Source organism: Mus musculus, chromosome 7 (assembly GCF_000001635.26).
Source record: "Mus musculus strain C57BL/6J chromosome 7, GRCm38.p6 C57BL/6J".
NCBI classification, from domain to species: domain Eukaryota; kingdom Metazoa; phylum Chordata; class Mammalia; order Rodentia; family Muridae; genus Mus; species Mus musculus.
In genome coordinates, this window is record NC_000073.6 from 43,520,586 (window position 1) to 43,539,679 (window position 19,094).

General features: G+C 42.8%; 1 protein-coding gene across 3 annotated transcripts; it reads right to left on the minus strand.

Annotated features, from left to right (window-relative positions):
• Window positions 1-6,813: 6,813 nt before the first annotated feature.
• On the minus strand, window positions 6,814-16,839 carry Cd33 (CD33 antigen). 3 transcript variants are annotated; one of them, XM_006540590.3, is made up of 8 exons: window positions 16,591-16,839; window positions 12,780-13,035; window positions 12,473-12,533; window positions 12,017-12,397; window positions 11,453-11,731; window positions 9,627-9,720; window positions 9,281-9,347; window positions 6,814-8,423 (listed from the first exon to the last, which is right to left on the minus strand). In XM_006540590.3, the coding sequence occupies exons 2-8, from the start codon at window positions 12,828-12,830 to the stop codon at window positions 8,277-8,279; spliced, it is 1,080 nt and encodes a 359-aa protein (XP_006540653.1). In that variant the 5' UTR covers window positions 12,831-13,035; window positions 16,591-16,839; the 3' UTR covers window positions 6,814-8,276. The 3 variants fall into 3 exon arrangements, with proteins under 3 accessions (XP_006540653.1, NP_001104528.1, NP_067268.1); NM_001111058.1 differs by lacking the exons at window positions 12,780-13,035; window positions 16,591-16,839 and adding an exon at window positions 8,888-8,970 and having other exon boundaries at window positions 6,871-8,423; window positions 12,473-12,586; NM_021293.3 differs by lacking the exons at window positions 12,780-13,035; window positions 16,591-16,839 and having other exon boundaries at window positions 6,871-8,423; window positions 12,473-12,586.
• Between the last annotated feature and the right edge of the window lie 2,255 nt (window positions 16,840-19,094).

The following is a 19,094-nucleotide window of genomic DNA, read 5'->3' on the forward strand; positions in this document are numbered from 1 at the left end:
ACTTCCATGAGTGTGTAGGCTTTCTGGTGTTTCTGTTGTTGAAGTCTAGCTCTAATCCATGGTGGTCTGATAAAATACAAGGTGTTCTTTCAATCTATTGAGGCTTGCTTTGTGATTGACTATATAGTCAATTTGGAGAAGGATCCATGAGGTACTGAAAATAAGGTATATTCTTTTGCATTTTATGAAATATTTTATAGCTATCTACTGTTTAGTTTTTGTCTGGAAGACCTGTCAGTTGGTGAGAGTGGGGTGGGGAAGTCTCCCATGATTAATGTATGAGGTTCAATGTTCAACTTAAGCTTTAGCAATGTTTATTTTACAAATGTGGGTGCCCTTGTGTTTGGGGCATAGATGTTCAGAATTGAGATATTATCTTGATAGATTTTTCCTTTGGTGAATATGAAATGTCCTTCCCCATCTCTTTTGATTAATTTTGATTGAAAATCTAATTTATTAGATATTAGAATGGCTATTTCAGCTTGGTTCTTGGGTCCATTTGCCCTTTACTCTGAGGTAATGTCTATCTCTATTGCTGCGGTGTGTTTCTTGTATGTGGCAGAATGATGGGTCCTCTTTTCAAATCCATTCAGTTCACCCGTGTCTTTAATTGGGGAATTGAGTCCATTGATGTTCAGAGACCAGTGGTTATTACTTCCTGTTATTTTTATGTTGGTGGTATTTATGTTGGTGGTGTGTGTCTGTGGGTGAACACGCACTTATGTGTGTGCATGCGCGGACACACTTCCCTTGTTTTTGCTGGTATGGAATTACTTATTTCCTGCATTTTCTTGGATGTAGTTATCCTTCTTGGGTTGGAGTATTCCTTCTAGTATTTTCTTTAGGACTGAATTTGTCAATAAACATTTTTAAACTTTGGATTTGTCTTAGAATATCTTGTTTTCTCATCTATGGTGATTGAGACTTTTGTGTGTATAGTAGTCTAGGTTGGCTTCTGTGGTTTCTTAAAGGTTGCAAGATATTTGTCCAGGTCCTTCTAGCTTTTAGAGTCTGTTGAGATGTCAGGTGTAATTCTGATAGGTCTGCCTTTGTGTGTTACCTGGCCTTTTTCCCTTGCCACTTTGAATATTTTATTTATTCTATAGATTTTGTGTTTTGGTTATTATGTGACAGGAGGATTTTCTGGTCCAGTCTAATTGATGTTCTATATGCTTCTTGTATGTTTATAGGCATCAGGAAAGTTTTCTTCTATGATGTTGTTGAAAATATTTTCTGGCTCTTATAGCTGGGACTCTTTACCTTCTTTTATTTTTATATTCTTAGATTAGGTCTTTTTATGGTATCCCAGATTTCCTGGATGTTTTATGTTATGATATTTTACATTTAACTTTTTCTTTGACTGATGTATCAGATTCTTCTATTGTATCTTCTAAGCCAAAGATAGTTTCTTCCATCTCTTGCATTCTGTTGGTGATGCTTGCATCTGTTGTTACTCTTCTCTTTCCTAGGTTTCCATCTACAGAGTTCCCTCAGTTTCTATTTTCTTTATTGCTTCTATTTCCATTTTCAGATCTTAAACAGTTTTATTTATTTTCTTTTCCTGTTTAACTGTATTTTTTCTGTATTTCTTTAAGGAATTTGCTTCCTCTTTAAAGGCCTTGTGGTGGTTTGAATATCCTTGGACCAGGGAGTGGCACCATCTGAAGGTGTGGCCTTGTTGGAATAGGTGTGACCTGGTTGGAATGGGTGTGTCACTGTGGGTGTGGGTATAAGATCCTCACCCTAGTTGCCTGGAAGTCAGTCTTCCACTAGCAGCCTTTGGATAAAGACATAGAACTCTCAGCTCCTCCTGTACCATGCCTGCCTGGATACTGCCATGCTCCTACCTTGATGATAATGGACTGAACCTCTGAACCTGTAAGTCAGCCCCAATTAAATGTTGTTTTTTTTTTATAAGTCTTGCCTTGGTCATGGTGTCTGTTCACAGCAGTAAAATCCTAACTAAGACAGGCCTAACTAAGACAGGCCTCTACCTGTTTGATTGTATTTTTCTGTATTTTTAAGGGATTTATTTATTTCCTCTTTAAAGTTTTTGTCATCTTTATCAGATTGAATTTAAGGTCATTTTTTTGTGCTTAAGTTGTGTTAGGCTATTCAGAGCTTGCTTTAGTAGGTGAAGCTGTGCTCTGAAGTTGTCATATTCCCTGACTTTTGTTAATTGTGTTCTTTTGAAGGCCTTTAGCCATCTGGATGGCTTCAGCCCTTGGTTGTTCCAGTTGTAGTAGGTATTGGGAGGGGACCTAACCTCACTGATCCTGGTGTGGCAGACTTGGATGTATGGTTCTGGGTCAACAGGTCTGAAGAAGGAAGACTAAGAGAGGTGGTGGGAAAATGAGGTCCAATGGAAATAACAGGTCTCTCAGAGCAGCTGGAGGTGTCCCCAGGGGACTCGGCAGGCAGGGAAGATGGGTTTAGGAAGAGAATCTAACCTGTGGAGTTCTGGATCAGTGGATTTGATGAAGGTGGGTGGAGAGGTGGCAGACTGATGAAAGTCCTCTAGGAATAGCAGGCAGCTCAGCACAGATGGAGGTGCCCCGGAGAACTCAGTGGCCAGAGAAGATGGTTGCAGGGAGGGAATCCCAGGAGTGACCTTTTCTGGTTCCTTCCATTTGCCTGAAAACTTCATGATGTATTTGTTTTTAATAGCAGATTAATACTCCATTGTGTAAATGTACCATATTTTCTTTAACCATTCTTTGGCTGATGGCCATCTAGGTTGTTTCTAGTTTCTGGTTATTATGAATATAACAGGTATAGCTGGGTCTTGAGATAGAACTATACCCAATTTTCTGAAAAACTGCCAAATTGATTTCCAAAGTGGCTGTACAATTTTGTCCTCCCACCAGGAATGATGGAGGAGTGTTCCCCTTGCTCCACACCCTTACCCGCATGAGCTGCTCCTTAAGTTTTTTTCAGTCTGGCTATTTTGATGCATGTTAGATGAAATCTCAGAGTTGTTTTGATTTGTATTTCTCTGCAGATCAGATGTTAAAAATTTTAAAAAGTGCTTCTGTACCATTAGAAATTCCTTTGCTGAGAATTATCTGTTTAGATCTGTATCCTGTTTTTAATTGGGTTATTTAGTTTGTTAATGTCTAGTTTCTTAAATTACTCATAAATTTTCAATATCAGCACTCTGTCGGATGTGGGGTTGAAGACCTTTTCTCATTCTTTAAGGCACCATTTTGTCCTTTTGACAGTGTCCTTTGTCTTACAGAAGCTTTTCAGCTTCATGAGGTCCCAAAGTAAATCAAGATCAAATAAACAATATAAATAGACCTATAACTCCTAAGGAAATAGAAGCAGTCACTAAAAGTCTACCAACAACAGCAACAAAAAAGCAAAAGTAGATGGTTTTAGTGTGGAATTCTACCAGACTTTCCAAGACGAGCTTATAATAATACTTCTCAAATTGATCTAGAAAATAGAAAGAGAAGGCCATTGTGAAACTCATTCTATGAAGTTATGGTCACCCTAATACCTAACCTACACAAAGACTCAACAAAACAAAAAATTTCAGACCAATTTCTCATGAACATTGATGCAAAAATATTCAATAAAATACATACAAACTGAATACAAAAACACCTCAATAATAGCATCCACTGTAATCAAGTAGGCTTTATTCCAGAGATTCAAGGATGGTTAAACACATGAAAAATTATTAATGTAATCCATCATATAAACAAACTGAAAGAAGAAAAAAACATACAATCATCTCATTTGATGCTGAAAAAACTTTTGACAAAGTCCCTTCATAATAAAAGTCTTGGAGAGATCAGGCATACAGAGCACATACCTAAACATAATAAAGGCAATACACAGCAATTTGATAGCCAACATCAAACTAGATGGAAAGAAACTAAAAGCAATTACAATAAAATCAGGGAAAAGGCAAGACTGCCCAGTCTCTCCATACCTATTCAATATAGTACTTGAAGTTCTAGCTAGAGCAATAAGACACCTAGAGGAGATAAAGGGAATATAAAATGGAAAGGAAGAAGTCAAAGTATCACTATTCACAGATGATATGATGATATATATAAGTGGTCCCAGAAATTCTTCCAGGAAACTCCTGGAATATTTTAAGTGATTAAACACCTTCAGCAAAGTGACTGGATACAAAACTAACAACAAAACAAAAACAACAAAACCAGTAGCTCTCCTACATACAAATGATAGATGGGCCAAGAAAGAAATTAGGGAAAAACAACATCCTTTAGAATACTTACAAATAATTCAAAATATCTTGGTGTAACTGTAAACAAGTATTTAAAAAACATCGAGTCATTGAAGGAAGAAAGTGAAGAAGATATCAGAAGATGGAAAGATCGTCCATACTCATGGATCAGTAAAATTAACACAGTAAAAATGGACACCTTACCAAAAACAATCTACAGATTCAATGTGATCCCCACCAACATTTCACCACAATTCTTTACCGACCTCAAAAATCCACACTCAACTTTATATTCTGTTTAAAACTATTCATTATCATTGTTATTTCAAATATCTGTGAATGTCATATGTGTGCAGGTGCCTATGGAGTCCAGAACTGGGCATTAGATCACTTGAAAATTGAGTTAGAGATGGTTGTGAGCTGTCTGTAGGAGTACTGAGAGCCATTACATTACAGACTTTTCCTGGGAAGATGCTACACAAACTTATACCCACCCCAGAAAGAAAGTCCACAACAGATCTAAGCAACAAATGCACCAATGCCCAATTTTGTGAATCAATGAGTGTTTTATCAAGTTATTAATAGGAGCATACAATAAAATGGAAAGTACACTACATGTTTTAAATTTAAAAGTATATATATATATATATATTGTGTATGTGTGCATTCGTGCTTGCATGTGCTTGCATGTGCAGTGTGAGTCCAAGTGCCTGGGGAAACCACAAGATGGCGTCAGACCTTCTGAAGCTGGAGTTTGCATGGTATTTTAGGCCAATTCATGCGGGTAACAGAAACCAACTTGGATATTCTACAAAAACATTACATGCTCTTAACCAGTGAGCCATGTGGGATGTTAAGAAGAAAACTCTTTCATTTAATTTTAATGTTTAAAAAAAAAAGTAAGTTTTAAATGATTGTAGAGTTAGGACGCATTTTAGCTGTATGATGTAAGACAAGAATGTAAAATCTCAATTTAAAACCCTTCTATTCTTTCTATTCCTGAATAACCAGTATTCCACAGATTGTATTTTCTTTTTAAACCAAATCTAATGGCACTTAAGATTAGAGAAAACAGCTAAGAAAAGCATGAATGGAGAGGCTGGAGAAATAGCTTAGTAGCTAAATTTACTGGCTGCTCTCCTAGAGGACTCGGGTTTGATTTCCGGTACCCACATGGTAGGTCACAACTGTCCTTAAATCCAGTCCCAGGGAGTCTGACACCCTCTTCTGACTTCTGTGGGCACTGCATGCACATGGTGTGTAGGCATAGATGCAGGCACTCGTACACACAAAGAAAAGAAAATAAGCCTTGAGAAATATGAATGAAAAATAAATGAATAACAGCACAATGAAGAAAGCCAGGCAGGGGAGTGGGCATGGTGACTCAAACTTGTAATAGTAGCATGTGGGTGACTGAGGCAGGAGGATTGCCATGAGTTCTACATTGGTCTGGGCTTCAGAGTGAGACATTTGTCAGGAGCCATCTAGGAGAGGTTAAAGGCTAGCAGGTGATCTTCTAGAAATGGTTTACTGTGGAGCTGAGATGATGAGCCCTTGGAGGCAAGGCCAGAGGGACAAGTCTCAGGATTCGATTCCTGCTATCAATACACCTTTCCTGTCATTATTAAGTTAATCTAACAATCTCTGCACACTAGCCTACCTATTGGGCAGGTTTTCTGTAGATTATCAAATAGTACTTGTCTTGTAGTGTTGCTATACAGAAAGATAGATGATTTTTTCCCTTCTATCAATGATTCTATAAGAATTCCAAAGATTATACTAGTAATTATTAAGCCCTTACAATAAGGACTGCAATTAGAGTCCTCTGTAATATGATAGCTGCAACTGGGACTCTGAAATTCTGGGACTCTCTTCTCATATCATGAGCTAATTGCACAAGATGGAAAACAGGCATACAGATTTACTATTTAGGAATACATTCCCTTAGGCAAAATAATAATAATAATAATAATGAACTAAAGGTTGTAAAATAACAAATGATTTATTGTAGGTGCAAGGACAGAAGATAAAATATTGACTGGGTTTATCTATATAAAACTTCAGTGTTAACTTAGACATAAGAATTATATAGTTTTAGACTCTCTATGAACCTGTAGAACAAGTGACAGATAATGAGTGTCTAACTAGATAACTAGTCTTAATGGGACACATGTACACATCTCTGTTGTAAACTTCTTCTTCAATTTATGACTTAAATTAATTTTTAAATTTGTGGTGAACTCTTGATTACTGGAATGCCATGAAATCATGTATCCTGGGAAATATTCAAAACTAGGAATGATGACGCTAAGTACACAGAACACAGAATACAAAAAGAGAATTAGAAACCAAGGCAGATGGTAGAGGGCAGAAGAAGAATGGAGAGAAAGAGAGTAGAAGCAAACTAGAAACTTTACAGGGATGAGGAGCTGAGCAGACAAGAAGAGACAAAACAGAGAGCAGAATTAAGTAGACGTAGGGAGAAAATAGAAGAGAAGCAGAGTGGAAGCGATATGGGAGCAGCAGAATACAACAGGGGCTGAGGAGGAAAAAGCTGAGACTAAGAAGAGAAGGAGCTGCAGGGAGAGCAGAAATCAGCAGGCAGGCGGTTCTTACAATGAGACATTTAATTTAACTTATTTAGCAATAAAAGAGTAGAAGTGTTTTTTCCCTTTCTCTGAGCAATAAAGGTTGGAGCTTATTTTTCATCCAGAATGAGTGAGTTCTTTTTGCACTAGCTCAATAAAACCTGCTCCTGCTCATGGAGGCCTTTGCCCCCCCACCCCCGTTTCTCTCTCTCTCTCTCTCTCTCTCTCTCTCTCTCTCTCTCTCTCTCTCTGTGTGTGTGTGTGTGTGTGTGTGTGTGTAACTATTTGCGTGTGTAAGTATGTAAGTTGATGAGACAGAGACAGATTGCTAGACCCAACAAATAAGTATGAGATAATGAATGTGCAGGTATGAACGTGTGTATAAATGTATGTGTGTTTGTGCATATTTGCTTGGGTAAAAGATTTTCCTATTGTTAGTGTGACTCTCTTCTCCTGATTCAATAAAAGTGTTATTACTCCAAGTCTCCCTCTTTCCTGGCCAGTGAAAGGTGAGGTTCCTGAGCAAGAGAGAAAGGAGCCCTAGCAATAAAGCACTCACATAAAGCTACATATGACAGTCTATAACTCTCATCAAAATATTGGAGGTCAGAAAAGGGTGACCCCAGAAACTCACTGTCCAGCCAGTCTTGCCTAAACAGCAAGCTCCAGGCTCAGGGAGAGCTTGTGCTTTAGTTAGGGTTCAATTGCTGTGTAGATATACTGTGACAACAGCAACTCTTATAAAGGAAAACGTTTAATTGGAGATGGCTTACAGGTTCAGAGGTTTAGTCCTTTATCTTCATAGCGGGAAGCACAGCAACATGCAGATAGACATGGTGCTAGATAGATAGGTAGCTGAGAGTTCAATTTCTGGATTGGCAGACATCAGGAAATAAAGTGACACTGGGCCTGGCTTGAGCATTTAAAACCCCAAAGCCCAGCCCCAGTGGCACACTTTCTCCAACTAGGCCACACCTATTCAACAAGGCCACACCTCCTAATTGTGCCCTATGGGGGCCATTTTTATTCAAACCACCATACCCTGTGTCAGAATAATAATAATGATGACGATAGTGATGATGAAGAGTGATAATGATGAGAAAAAAGAGGAAGGCACTGAACTTTGACCTCTAGCCTTCATACATGTACTTACTCATGGGCAAGGGCCTTGGCACACACATGTGTATATTCATCCATATAAGAGATGTGGAAAGAGAGAAGGAGAAAGAGGTGAGGCAGGAGGAGAAGGTAGGGGATCATTATACTGAGTACAAAAACCAAAAATAGAGGGAACAACTTGTGGGGATATAAATGAAGGAGCACAGACTCTGTCCCGGGTCTCTTATTGCAAAGTCAGATGATGTCAACTGAGTGTAAGACTCACACACAGCAGCATAACCCACTCTGGGATCAGAGGGATGCAGGAATTATCCACAGGAAGCCATAGAGGACACAGGTTCTTCACAGGAGAGCAAAGCTTGGTGCATTTAGATCTCTGAGTACTCCTGAGGCTTCCCTCCCATGAAATCCAAGGAAATCTTAGTGTGGACACTGCTCTGTTCCTGAGGTGAGTCCTTCTGTAAGGGTCTTGGATTCTCAGGATTGCTGTGCACCTTGGAGTCCTGCTGATGAGCCTGTGTGGAGAGGACAGAAAAGGGTCCCACGGCAGGGCACAAGGAGTAGGTTCAGGGAGATAGAGAGGGTCTGTGCAGAGCAGTCGTTATAATAAGGCCCTTGATCCACAAATGGTCCTGAAGTATCACTGGTCATTCACTGGTAAGGGTGAGGTCCCTCCTAAGGTCACCCATCTCGTGCTCTCTACTCCACCCCAGATGTGCCTGAGTCACACCATGCACACTGAGCACTGGGTCCACAGGAAGGCAGCGCCGTAGCAATGAGGCTCTGGCTCAGATGGTAAAGAGATGAAGGCAGATTGGGAAAACAAAACGTGACTGCTAGCATAGCTGCCATGTAGGTGAACCAGCGAGAGACTAAAGAACAGCAGTTTCCCCAAGGCCCACTTTCTACTGTGGGTCTCCATGTGGTGGAGGTGCCATGGCAGTACTGTTAACACAGGCATGAGGTGCCTGTCACAGACCTGTGTATGGAACATCCTGGAGTCACAGCATCAGATGCAGTTGGAGATAGGCAGTGATTATAGGATGTGATCGCTTCCTGCCTCTGATGATGTTTACCAGGAGAGGAGAATAAAGCATATGCCATAGAACGAGGTGAGGGGAGAAAGAGAACAAGGGTCAGTGTGGAGAAGTGAGTAAAGGTGGGCTGAAGCCTGCAGAAGAGTGGCTACGTGATGTTTCATGGAGGGAGGCGTGGAAAGAACAAGAGAAATCCATACTGGACTCTACACAGAGATGGTACCAGCAGGAAGGTGAGCTCTGAGTAGCTCTGGGTGGCTGAGCCAGGTCCCAATACAGCTATCTCGTGTAGGGCATGAAAGAGACGTGGAATGTGTGGGCCCCGTGTGACTAACCTTGATAGGATTTTCACAGCCCATGTGCACTGACAGCTTTGTTGTCTTCCTTCTGCAGAACATCACACTGAGGAAACCAAGGATTGAAGTGTGGGCACTTGAGGAGCTGTGTAAAACACTGCCCTCTACTATGCTCTGGCCAGAGACAAAATAAACATGGCCAGCCATACCACCTCATTGTTGAAGTGAATCGGTCACTACATGCACCAGAGCTGAGCACAGACATCTAGCCCATGTGCAGTCCCCTACCCACACACCCCTGCTTCATTTGCTCTGTGCAGATTCCTTCACATCCCCCATTCCTGTCATCCTCAGGCCTCCATTATAACCCAGGAGCAGTACTCACATGAGAAACACGAGACAGAGCCCAAGAATCAGGAGCTTGACCGTTGCCTCCCCCACAGCCACCAGGACCAGCTCTCTCATCTGGCCTGATTTCCCTGCAGAAACACAAGCACTGGGCTGGGCTCATCTGGAAAACCACGGCCCAAATCCTTCCTCTCTTGGATAGGATATTTGGTGTCTTGACTGACAGTCATAAGAGTTTAAAAACAAAATACATTGAGTAACAAACTTCCTTGATGACATAGGTGTGATGAGTCAACTCCCCAGCAGACAGAACAGTCTCTCGCTGCCCACATCACAGGGAACAAAGCAATCCATAAACAACAGCACGATTGCAAGATAGAACTTCTCAGAATATGGGGAAATGACCATCGAGAACAGAACACCATCTCTTTCATTGTCAGTTAAATGAAAACCACAGTGGGACACTTCTGTGCACAGTGACAGGGTGTGTTTTCTAAGGAAGGGAAGTGACCCCACTGGTGGGAATGTGGCGTGTGTGGAGCTCCTGTGTGCTCTCAGAGGCTGTGGTAAACATTCACTGCGGAAACCTTTGCACATTTAGAATGAAAAACAGAATTACCTTCTCCCTGGTGGTAATCTCCCTGCTGCTGTGTGCCCAGGAGAGGGGACATACTCTCAGACACAAACACATGCTCCTGAAGCCTGGTACCCAATAATACAGAGCCGAAATGACTCCAGAGTGTCTTCTGGCAGGCTGATGAGCAAGTGTGGTCTGTGCAACACTGGGGTGCAGTTTGGATCCTCGAGGAATGCAATACTGTTGTGTACCTCAGAGATGAGACCCGAGTACAGGATGCTGGCGAACAGCAAGTCAGATGCAGAAGGACACATTTCCATGGGTTCCAGTTTTGTAAAAAGTACAGATGAGGCAAATGCGTACAGACCAGAGCAGGTCAGTGTTTGCCAGAGGAGCACAGGAAGTGATTGTCATAGATCAGAGTTTCTATCTGGGGACATGCAAAGGTCCCATAGTGTGCTCCTTATTATATGGCAGTTGTTAGTGATGATAACACTGTATAGATAAATCTACTAATGAAGTTAAATTAATACTGTATAGATTATATACTGATGAAGTTAATACTGAATGAATTTATGTAAAGTAAAATTATAGGTGTAAAAACAACCATGGAATTCCAAAGTCCCCCTGACAGCAGAACTCCACAGCACTTCTCAGAGGCTGGAGTGTGGCTTAGGGCTCATCCCAGGATCAGTTGCTAGCACCAAAACCCAAACAAGATATAAAGGTTTTGCCCTGAACTCCATAGGTGAGGACCGACCACTTCATCCCTATCCATGAGAAAGGCACCTTTCTCCACACTTTCCTTAAGACCTGTTTATCATTAACTGTTAGATTCAGATATGGGACCCAGCTGTATTTGAGCAGTAGCCAAAAGTCCATGTCCAGAAATGGTCCAAAGGATTGAGGAGTTTGTGGGCTCAGGTGTAATGTAGGCTGTGGATGGGGAGGGGGTCGCTGATTCTGTAGCAAAGAGTGTCTCCGGTGTGAAGAGAGGTGGTCTGTGGGCTAAGCTCAAGAGTCCCTGCTCTCCCACTCCATGACAACTCTCCCCACCTGTGCATGAAACTAGGGATTCTGTACAGATGTTTTAGAGAAAAAGTTTGCATGTTGAGTTGAGCTGAGGACAAGGCAAGACAGGAGTTCCCATAACTAGTCAAGACATCATAGTCAGAAAGACTGGGCCTGTGTGTTTCCAGGACTCACAAATAGTCAGGCCATCAAGACACAGCTACCATGAACCCCTGCCTTAAACTCAGAGCCTTGTTTCCTGACGCAACACTCACGGGTAACATTGAGCTGGATGGTCCTTTCCACAGTGACACCTGCTCCAGAGAAGGTCACCAAGCAGGTGAGTTTGGTACCATGGTCCTGAGGCTGAGGTGTGAACGTCAGCACGGAGGAGTCTGTGGTTCGGGAACTCAAGGAGGTGAGGGCAGTTGACATCCAGGAGAAAGTAGGGGGTGTCCCCTGCTCACAAGCCCAGGGCACAGAGCAGGTGAGATTGCTAGGATAGCCAGCCTCCAGGGTCCCCGGGATTATAATGTCAGGAGTCCGTGATAGAGCTGAGGGAAGAAGGGAAAGAGACAGACACACAGACACACAGACAGAAAGGCAGAGATATAAGCAATTGTAGATACTCAAAAACTCCCTGGACAGCAGACTCTCCCTCAGGACAACCATCTTCCTTCACACAGCCCAGCATCTGTGTGAGGGATCTACCAAGGATGAGGTACAAGTCTTCCAACACACACACACACACACACACACACACACACACACACACACACACACACACACACTGGGCCTTGTGGCCTCTTAAGATACTATCAGGTGACTTCATTGCTTACAGGTCACATGCAGTGACAGCTGGCTTTTTTTGTAAGAATATCTCACAAAAGGTTCTCTGACCACTCTGAAGAAGTACATTCCTGTGTCATTTTTCTGTGCATCTCTGATGAACAGGGAACAGTCATGTTTCTGTGGGTCCCCAAGGAGTTGGAATCTGCCCTGTGTTGCCTTCTGCACTAGTTGTCTGGGGTCACTTGTGGCCACTGGAGAGTCTTCATGGAGACTGACCCCTTTCCGGAGCCAGGAGCCGGTCACAGGTCCTAAAGTGAGCTTAATGGAGGGGTAGAAAACACTGCAGGGCACATGGACACATAGGCCCTCCTCGACTGTCACTGACTCGGGCGCCACCAGCTGGAATTCTAAATCCTGAGCCAGGGAGCCTGCAAAGAAATGAGAGGTATCTTGGTTCTGTCCCACCAGCCGCTATTCAAGACCCCCACCCCCGCAACACTTACCTGCACACAGCAAGAACAGCGGCAGTGGCCACAGCATAGCACAGTGAATGGTCCTAGGTTCCTACAAGTAAAAGGGGAAGGAAGGTTGGGTGGTTGACGCTTCCTGTCATGGGTGAGAGTCGAAGACTATGGTGTCACAGGACTGAGAAGAAATCTCACTGGAACCCCAGTAATAAAGTCAGGCAGAGAGTAATTGACCACAGAGAAGGAACTTTCCACACATATGCTATTGGAGCTGTCACAGAACTTGAAGATTAAACACTTCCACTTTCCACATGTTGGGCTACACTCACTGAGAAGAACCCACCTCCGGCTCCCGTCTCTTCTTTGTGGCTTCCTCCCATTCCACTGTCACCATCAGAAAATTAGATGCTGTCTGAAAATCCACAGCTTCTGAATGTGCTCAAAAGTCAGTCTGGCAGAGGCAGGGCTCAAGGGGTTAACAGAGGAACCTTGAGGAATAAGGAACAAGGTACTTCAGGGCACATGGACACACAGGCCTTCCTCAACTGTCACCGACTCGGGCACCACCAGCTGGAATCTTGGCTCTTGATCCAGGGACCCTACAAAGAAATGAGGGGGGTGAATTCCTGTAGGGTGAAGTATGAGGGAATGAATAAATGAATGAAGGAATGAATAAATGAATGAGTATGTGGCAGAAGCACATCATGAGAGGTTCCTCTTTGCTGGAAAACTGTAAGGAAAGACTAAGAAGTTCTATATGGAATTAACTAAGACTCTAGCTGCCCTAGGGAGGGATAAAGGAACTGGTTGGAACTTTGACTACCCTGTGTATCTAGCAAGTGGGTTTTCAGGAATAAGTGGATAGAATGGGAGGAACAAATTCCATTGGCTTTGTAAAATGTGGCCCCCCCAGCTTGACCTTCCTAATGTACTTACTTTCTTTCCTCAGTTGTCCCTGGTGTGGACCACACAGAGCGGGTTATACAGACCAGCAAGTGGAGAAAACATCCAGAAGACACTGGAGAGAATTATTTAGGGTTTCAGAGGCAGATGTCCTTGTCTGTGTTCCTTCTGTGGCTCATTGTTAAGCAGAGAGATTATAGTCCCTGTTTTACGGTTTCTGTCTCTGTGGTAAAATACCATAAGTGTGGTTGTTTGAATAAGAATGCCCCCCCCTCTGTGTAGTCTCATATATTTGAATACTTGGCCATCAGGAGGTGGCACTAGTTGAGAGGGATTAGGAGGTGTGGCCTTGTTGGAGGAAGTGTGTCACTGGAGGTGGACTTTGAGGTTTCAAACGCTCAAGCCAGGCCTAGGGTCACTCTCTTTTCCTGCTGACTGTGGGTCTGGATGTAGAACTCTCAGCTACTTCTCCAGTGCCATGTCTACTTGCATGCTTCACACTATGATAAAAAAAAATGGACTAAACCTTTGAAATGGTAAGAACGTCCCAATTAAATGCTTTCTTTTATAAGAGTTGCCATGGTCATGGCGTCTCTTCACAGCAATAGAACACTGGCTAGGACAAAAGTTGGTACTAAGAATCAGGTATTGGTGTGACAGGTCTGACCATACTGCTTGTTGGTGGAATGTGGACTTCAGGATGTTACTAGAAAGGCAGTTGAACAATTTAATGGGGTTTAGTGGGCCATACTGGTAGCAGCAGGGACAAGAGTGGTACTGAGAGCAATGTAAACTATGATGGCCTTGCTCAAGAGGTTTCAGAGGAGAAAAAACATTATTAACTGGCCTAAAGACTGTTCTTGTGATATTTTGAAGAAGAATGTGGCTGCTGCTTGCTGGGGTTGGAACATGGAGCCCTTATTGAAATACATTTTTCACCAGATTTATGTTTTCAGTGGTTTTCTTAACTGCCCAAGCTTGGTTGGCCTTGAACTCAGAGACAGGCCAACTTATGCCTCCTGAGTCCTGGGATTAAAGGTGTACAACAACACAAGCACTCCTAAGCTTTTTTAAAAATTACTTTTCACTTTTTAAAAATTCTTCTTCATAAGTTAGAATCTTGGCTAGGTGGGGTTTTGCTCTGAGGTCACCACCCCCTTTAGTCCACTTAGTATCAGGCTTTTCTTTAATCTGTTTACACTTCCTGGTATCCCAGAAAGTGTATTCTGCTTCAAACTACATATTTTGTATTTATTTTTCGTTTTGCTCCTTCTTATTATAGATTTGCATAAGACTGGCTACTAATAACCAAAGGGCACAGTTGACACTAGGCTATTTGGAAATCTCTTCTGCCAATGCAATTAACCTAAAACTCTTCAAGTTATCATCAGGCCGAGTTTTCAGACAAGGGCAAAAAGTAGTGACATTCCTTGCCAAATATAAGCCTGACCTCCACAGTTCAAATCACCCTCAGCATCACTGTCTTCCATGCTCCTGCTAGTGTGGTCCATTAAGCCTTTTGGCTGGCATATAGTTCAGAAGTTTAGTCTATTGTCATGGAGTAAAACACAGCATCCCACAGGTAGGCATGGATACTGGAAAAGGAGCCACACATTCTATATCTGTATCAGCGGGCAGCAGAAAAAAGATTTGGTATCAATTTTTGTCTTAGGGTTTCTATGGCTGTGATAAAACATCATGACCAAAAGCAACCTGGAGAGGAAATGTTTTAGTTCATCTTTAAGCTAGTAGTCCATCATCCAGGGAAGTCAGGGCAGGAACTGATGCAGGAGCCATGGAATAATGCTGTTTACTATCTTGTATCTCCTAAATTGCTATCTTCTCTTTTCTATTTTGAACTTTTTTGTTATTTTTACATACCAAAGGCTGCCCTCTCCCAGTCTGCCCTTCACAGAGTCCCTCCTCCTTCTCCTCCTCATTTCCTCTGAGAGGGTGCACCCCTACCCCTATATCCACCAATCCTGGGGCATCAACTCTCTGCATGAATAGGTGCATCCTTTCCCACTGAGGCCAGACAAGACAGCCTAGTTAAGGAAAAAAGTGTCACAGGCAGGCTACAGCTTTAGGGGAGAGCCTCTGCTCCAATTGTTAGGGGACCAACATGGAAATTGAGCTACACATCTGCTACATATATGCCAAGGGTCTCGGTTCAGCCCATGTATGCTCTTTGGATGTTGGCTCAATCTCTGAGAGCTCCCAGGGGTCCAGGTTAGTTGACTCTGTTGGTCTTCCTGTGGTGTTCCTGTCCCCTTCAGGGCCTACAATCCTTCCCCCAACTCTTCCATAAGGTTCTCTGACTTTCATCGACTGTTTCGCTGTAGGTATCTGTATCTGTTTGTCAGCTGCTGGGTAGAGCTTCTCAGAGCACAGTTATGCTAGGCTCCTGCCTGCCAGTATAACAGAGTTATCATTAATAATGTCATGGACTGGTGCTTGTCCATAGGATGGGTCTTGAGTTAGGCCAGTTATTGGTTGGAAATTCCTTCAGTCTGCTCCATCTTGTCCCTGCATTTCTTTTAGACAGGACAAATTTTGGATTGAAAGTTTTGTGAGTTGGTGTCCTTATCCTTCCACTGGACGTCCTGCCTGGCTACAGGAAATAGAATCTTGGTATAACTCTAACCAAACAAGTGAGAGACCTGTATGATAAGAGCTTCTAGTCCCTGAAGAAAGAAATTGAAGAAGATATTAGAAGATGGAAAGATTCCCCCATGCTCATAGATAGGTAGGATTAACATCGGTAGGATTGGCCATTTTACCAAAAGCAATCTACAGATTCAATGCACTCCCCATCAAAATTCCAACACATTTTTTCACAGACCTTGAAAGAGCAACTTCATATGGAAAAAAAAAATCCAGGATAGCAAAACCAATCCTAAACACTAAAAGAACTTCTGGAGGTATCACAAAGACCCATAAAGAAACCTATACTCCTATGGACACTTGATTTTTGACAAAGAAGCCAAAACCATATAATGGGAAAAAAGAAAGCAACATCAACAAATGGTGCTGGTCTAACTGAATGCCTGCGTGTAGAAGGCAAATAGATCCATATTTATCATGTGGCACAAAACTCAAGTCCAAGGCAATCAAGGACCTTAATAAAAAACCTTTTTATTGATTCATTGTTTATTTCACATCATGCACCCTAATCTCATTCATCTCCCCATCCTTCCATATCTACCCTGTGTCCTCGCAACCTGCCCCCAAAAGAAGACAAAACATCTCACCATGAAGCTCTGGTGTGTCACATTGTGCCATACAGTATATACCCTCTTGCCCAAACAGCTTCTCTTGAAAACAAACACTTCAGTGAGTCATTGGTCTTGTTCAAGGAGGCCTCTGACTTCTACTATACTAGTAGTAGATCCTCAATGGGACTCCTCTTAGATATCCTGTTGTTGTCCTGTGTCATGGAGATCTTGAAGCCTTGGCTCTGGAGGACCAGCCTCTTCACACACTCCAGCAGTTAATAGATGATGGAGATGTTGGTATGGGCCAACTCAAAGCCCTTGATGTGGTAGCCTGACAGCTCTCCCATGCTCATACCAGCAGGGCCACCTCTCCCACACTGCACCCATGCCACTTGGGCCAGCTCTTCAGCACTACCCAGGCAAGGAGCAGAGCAAGCTCACCCATTATTACATCTTCAGGGCTAGCTCTCCCCCACACCCCCACCAGGGTCAACTCTACAGTGGTGCCTAGGCAAGGTGAGGGGCAGGGCAAGCTTACCTATTTTCATACCCTCAGGGCTAACTCTCTCATACTGCCCAGGCTAGGGGGTGAGGCCATCTGTCCCATACATACATCCTTGTGGGAGGAGGAGAACTTACTTGAACTCACAACACCAGGGCCAGCTCTATTGTAGGGCTCCTCCCTGAGTCAGGGGCATAGCTCATTGGGCATCCTTAGGCAATAAAGAAGGTTGGTTCAGTCAGTTAGGATTTCTAGCTGGAAACTGTGTACCACCCAGGTCATCATTAGCCCCAAGGGTCATCTGTTCAGCTTATTAACTGTTCATCTTGTTACCTCTCAGTCACCTGGCCAATCTGTCACCATGTCAATCACCTGTACACATGTCACTCATGTTTATTTTGACATTCCCCAGTCACAGGTCAAGCTGTCACCTCTCACTTACCTAGTCATCTAATTAGTCCTCAGGTTTCTGGCCAGATTGTCATCACACCAGTCACTTGATCAAATGGGAACCTCTCAGGCACCAGGTTAGTCTGTCACTCTTAGTCAAATTGTCTGTTACCCCTCAGCCACAGTCAGTTAATACAACAAGGTATCTAACCATTGTCTTGGTTAATGATCAAATCTGTACACTTATGAGCCAAAATCTTGTCCTCTTGTAAATCAGTGAACCCGTTGATGAAATTATCTATCTTGTCCCACTCAGTGAACTACAGAAAAGGAATTGTGCTTGCCAAAGCCTCTATGTACGAGTCTCTACTGGTCCTGCGAGGACTTTGCTTCACACAAGCATCATACAAGCTGTCAAAGAAAAAACTAAGTCCCAAACATCAGAGTGTGGCTAGGGTACACTCTGGGCATCAGGGGAGAGTCACACATGCGTGCACACACGCACACACACACACACACACACACACACACACACACACGAACAATATTTTATAGCCATTGATTCCTGCTATAGTCAAAAGACTGTTCTGCCATGACAGCCCTATCTGGTGACCTGGTACTCTAGGGCTCCTCCTCCACGTAGAGATCAGAGATCATAAGGTCACAGGCTGCCTTGCACCATGGGTTATGGGTGTGTTTGTGGCTCCTTCCTTAGTGTGTGTGGTGATGAGGGGTGGGGGAAGGTAGTTTGTCTCTGTCTTATTCCTCAATTTGGGCACTCCTATCACATTAGTCATCTTGTCACCACTTTCTCAAGTTCTCCTTGGCTGTCTCTAGCACCATTGCCAAGGTTTAAAGTTATGTTAGACTGCAAACGAAGGGAAACTGAGTCAATGCCATCTTCTTTGGATAAGAACTCTAAAGTTGCCCTTCAATGTTTCAAGGTGCAACTCTGTCCTTATGAAATATCCCATTACCTTAAACTAAAGCAGATTCCATTGTCCCTTCTGAGAAAAGAGAAGGTGTGACCAACAGGTGCTTTTCCCGGGAACTTCCATTTGATTTCTTAGAACACATCATTGATGTTGGTATAGTGCTTTAATCCACAGTTGGTGAGGTTACTATGGGAATTTCAGCTGTTTATACTGCAACTTTTTTGTTTGTTTTTACTACCTGTTTGCTGTTCATGTGGAAGATCATAAGCTCCTTCTGCCTTTTTGAACTCATTTCAAATAATATAAAGTTCCAACATCATGGGGGGAAAGCCATGGACCTTCAAAGGCAAGAGGCATGGACACACAGACAGGGACAGGAGGGGATGCCCCATAATGGGCATGGACATAATGTCTCAGGATTGAAGGCTTAGGAGCTTCAATAGCTGTAGAGGAGGAGAAACCATATAAAAATAGTCTAGAGCATAGCTTGATATACTGGAGCCCAGGGGTGCCTGTTTGTAAATAATGTTCTACTGGACACAGCCATGTGTGCTCACTGGCAGAAGGTTCATGGCTCCTATTAGATTTAAATAGGAGAGTTGGGCATTTGCCACAGCATCCATGTGGGGGCGGAACATGAAATGTTTATCATCTGACCCACTAAAAAATAGACTTTTCACCTAGAAAGTCATGGTGAAAACTTTTTACATGAA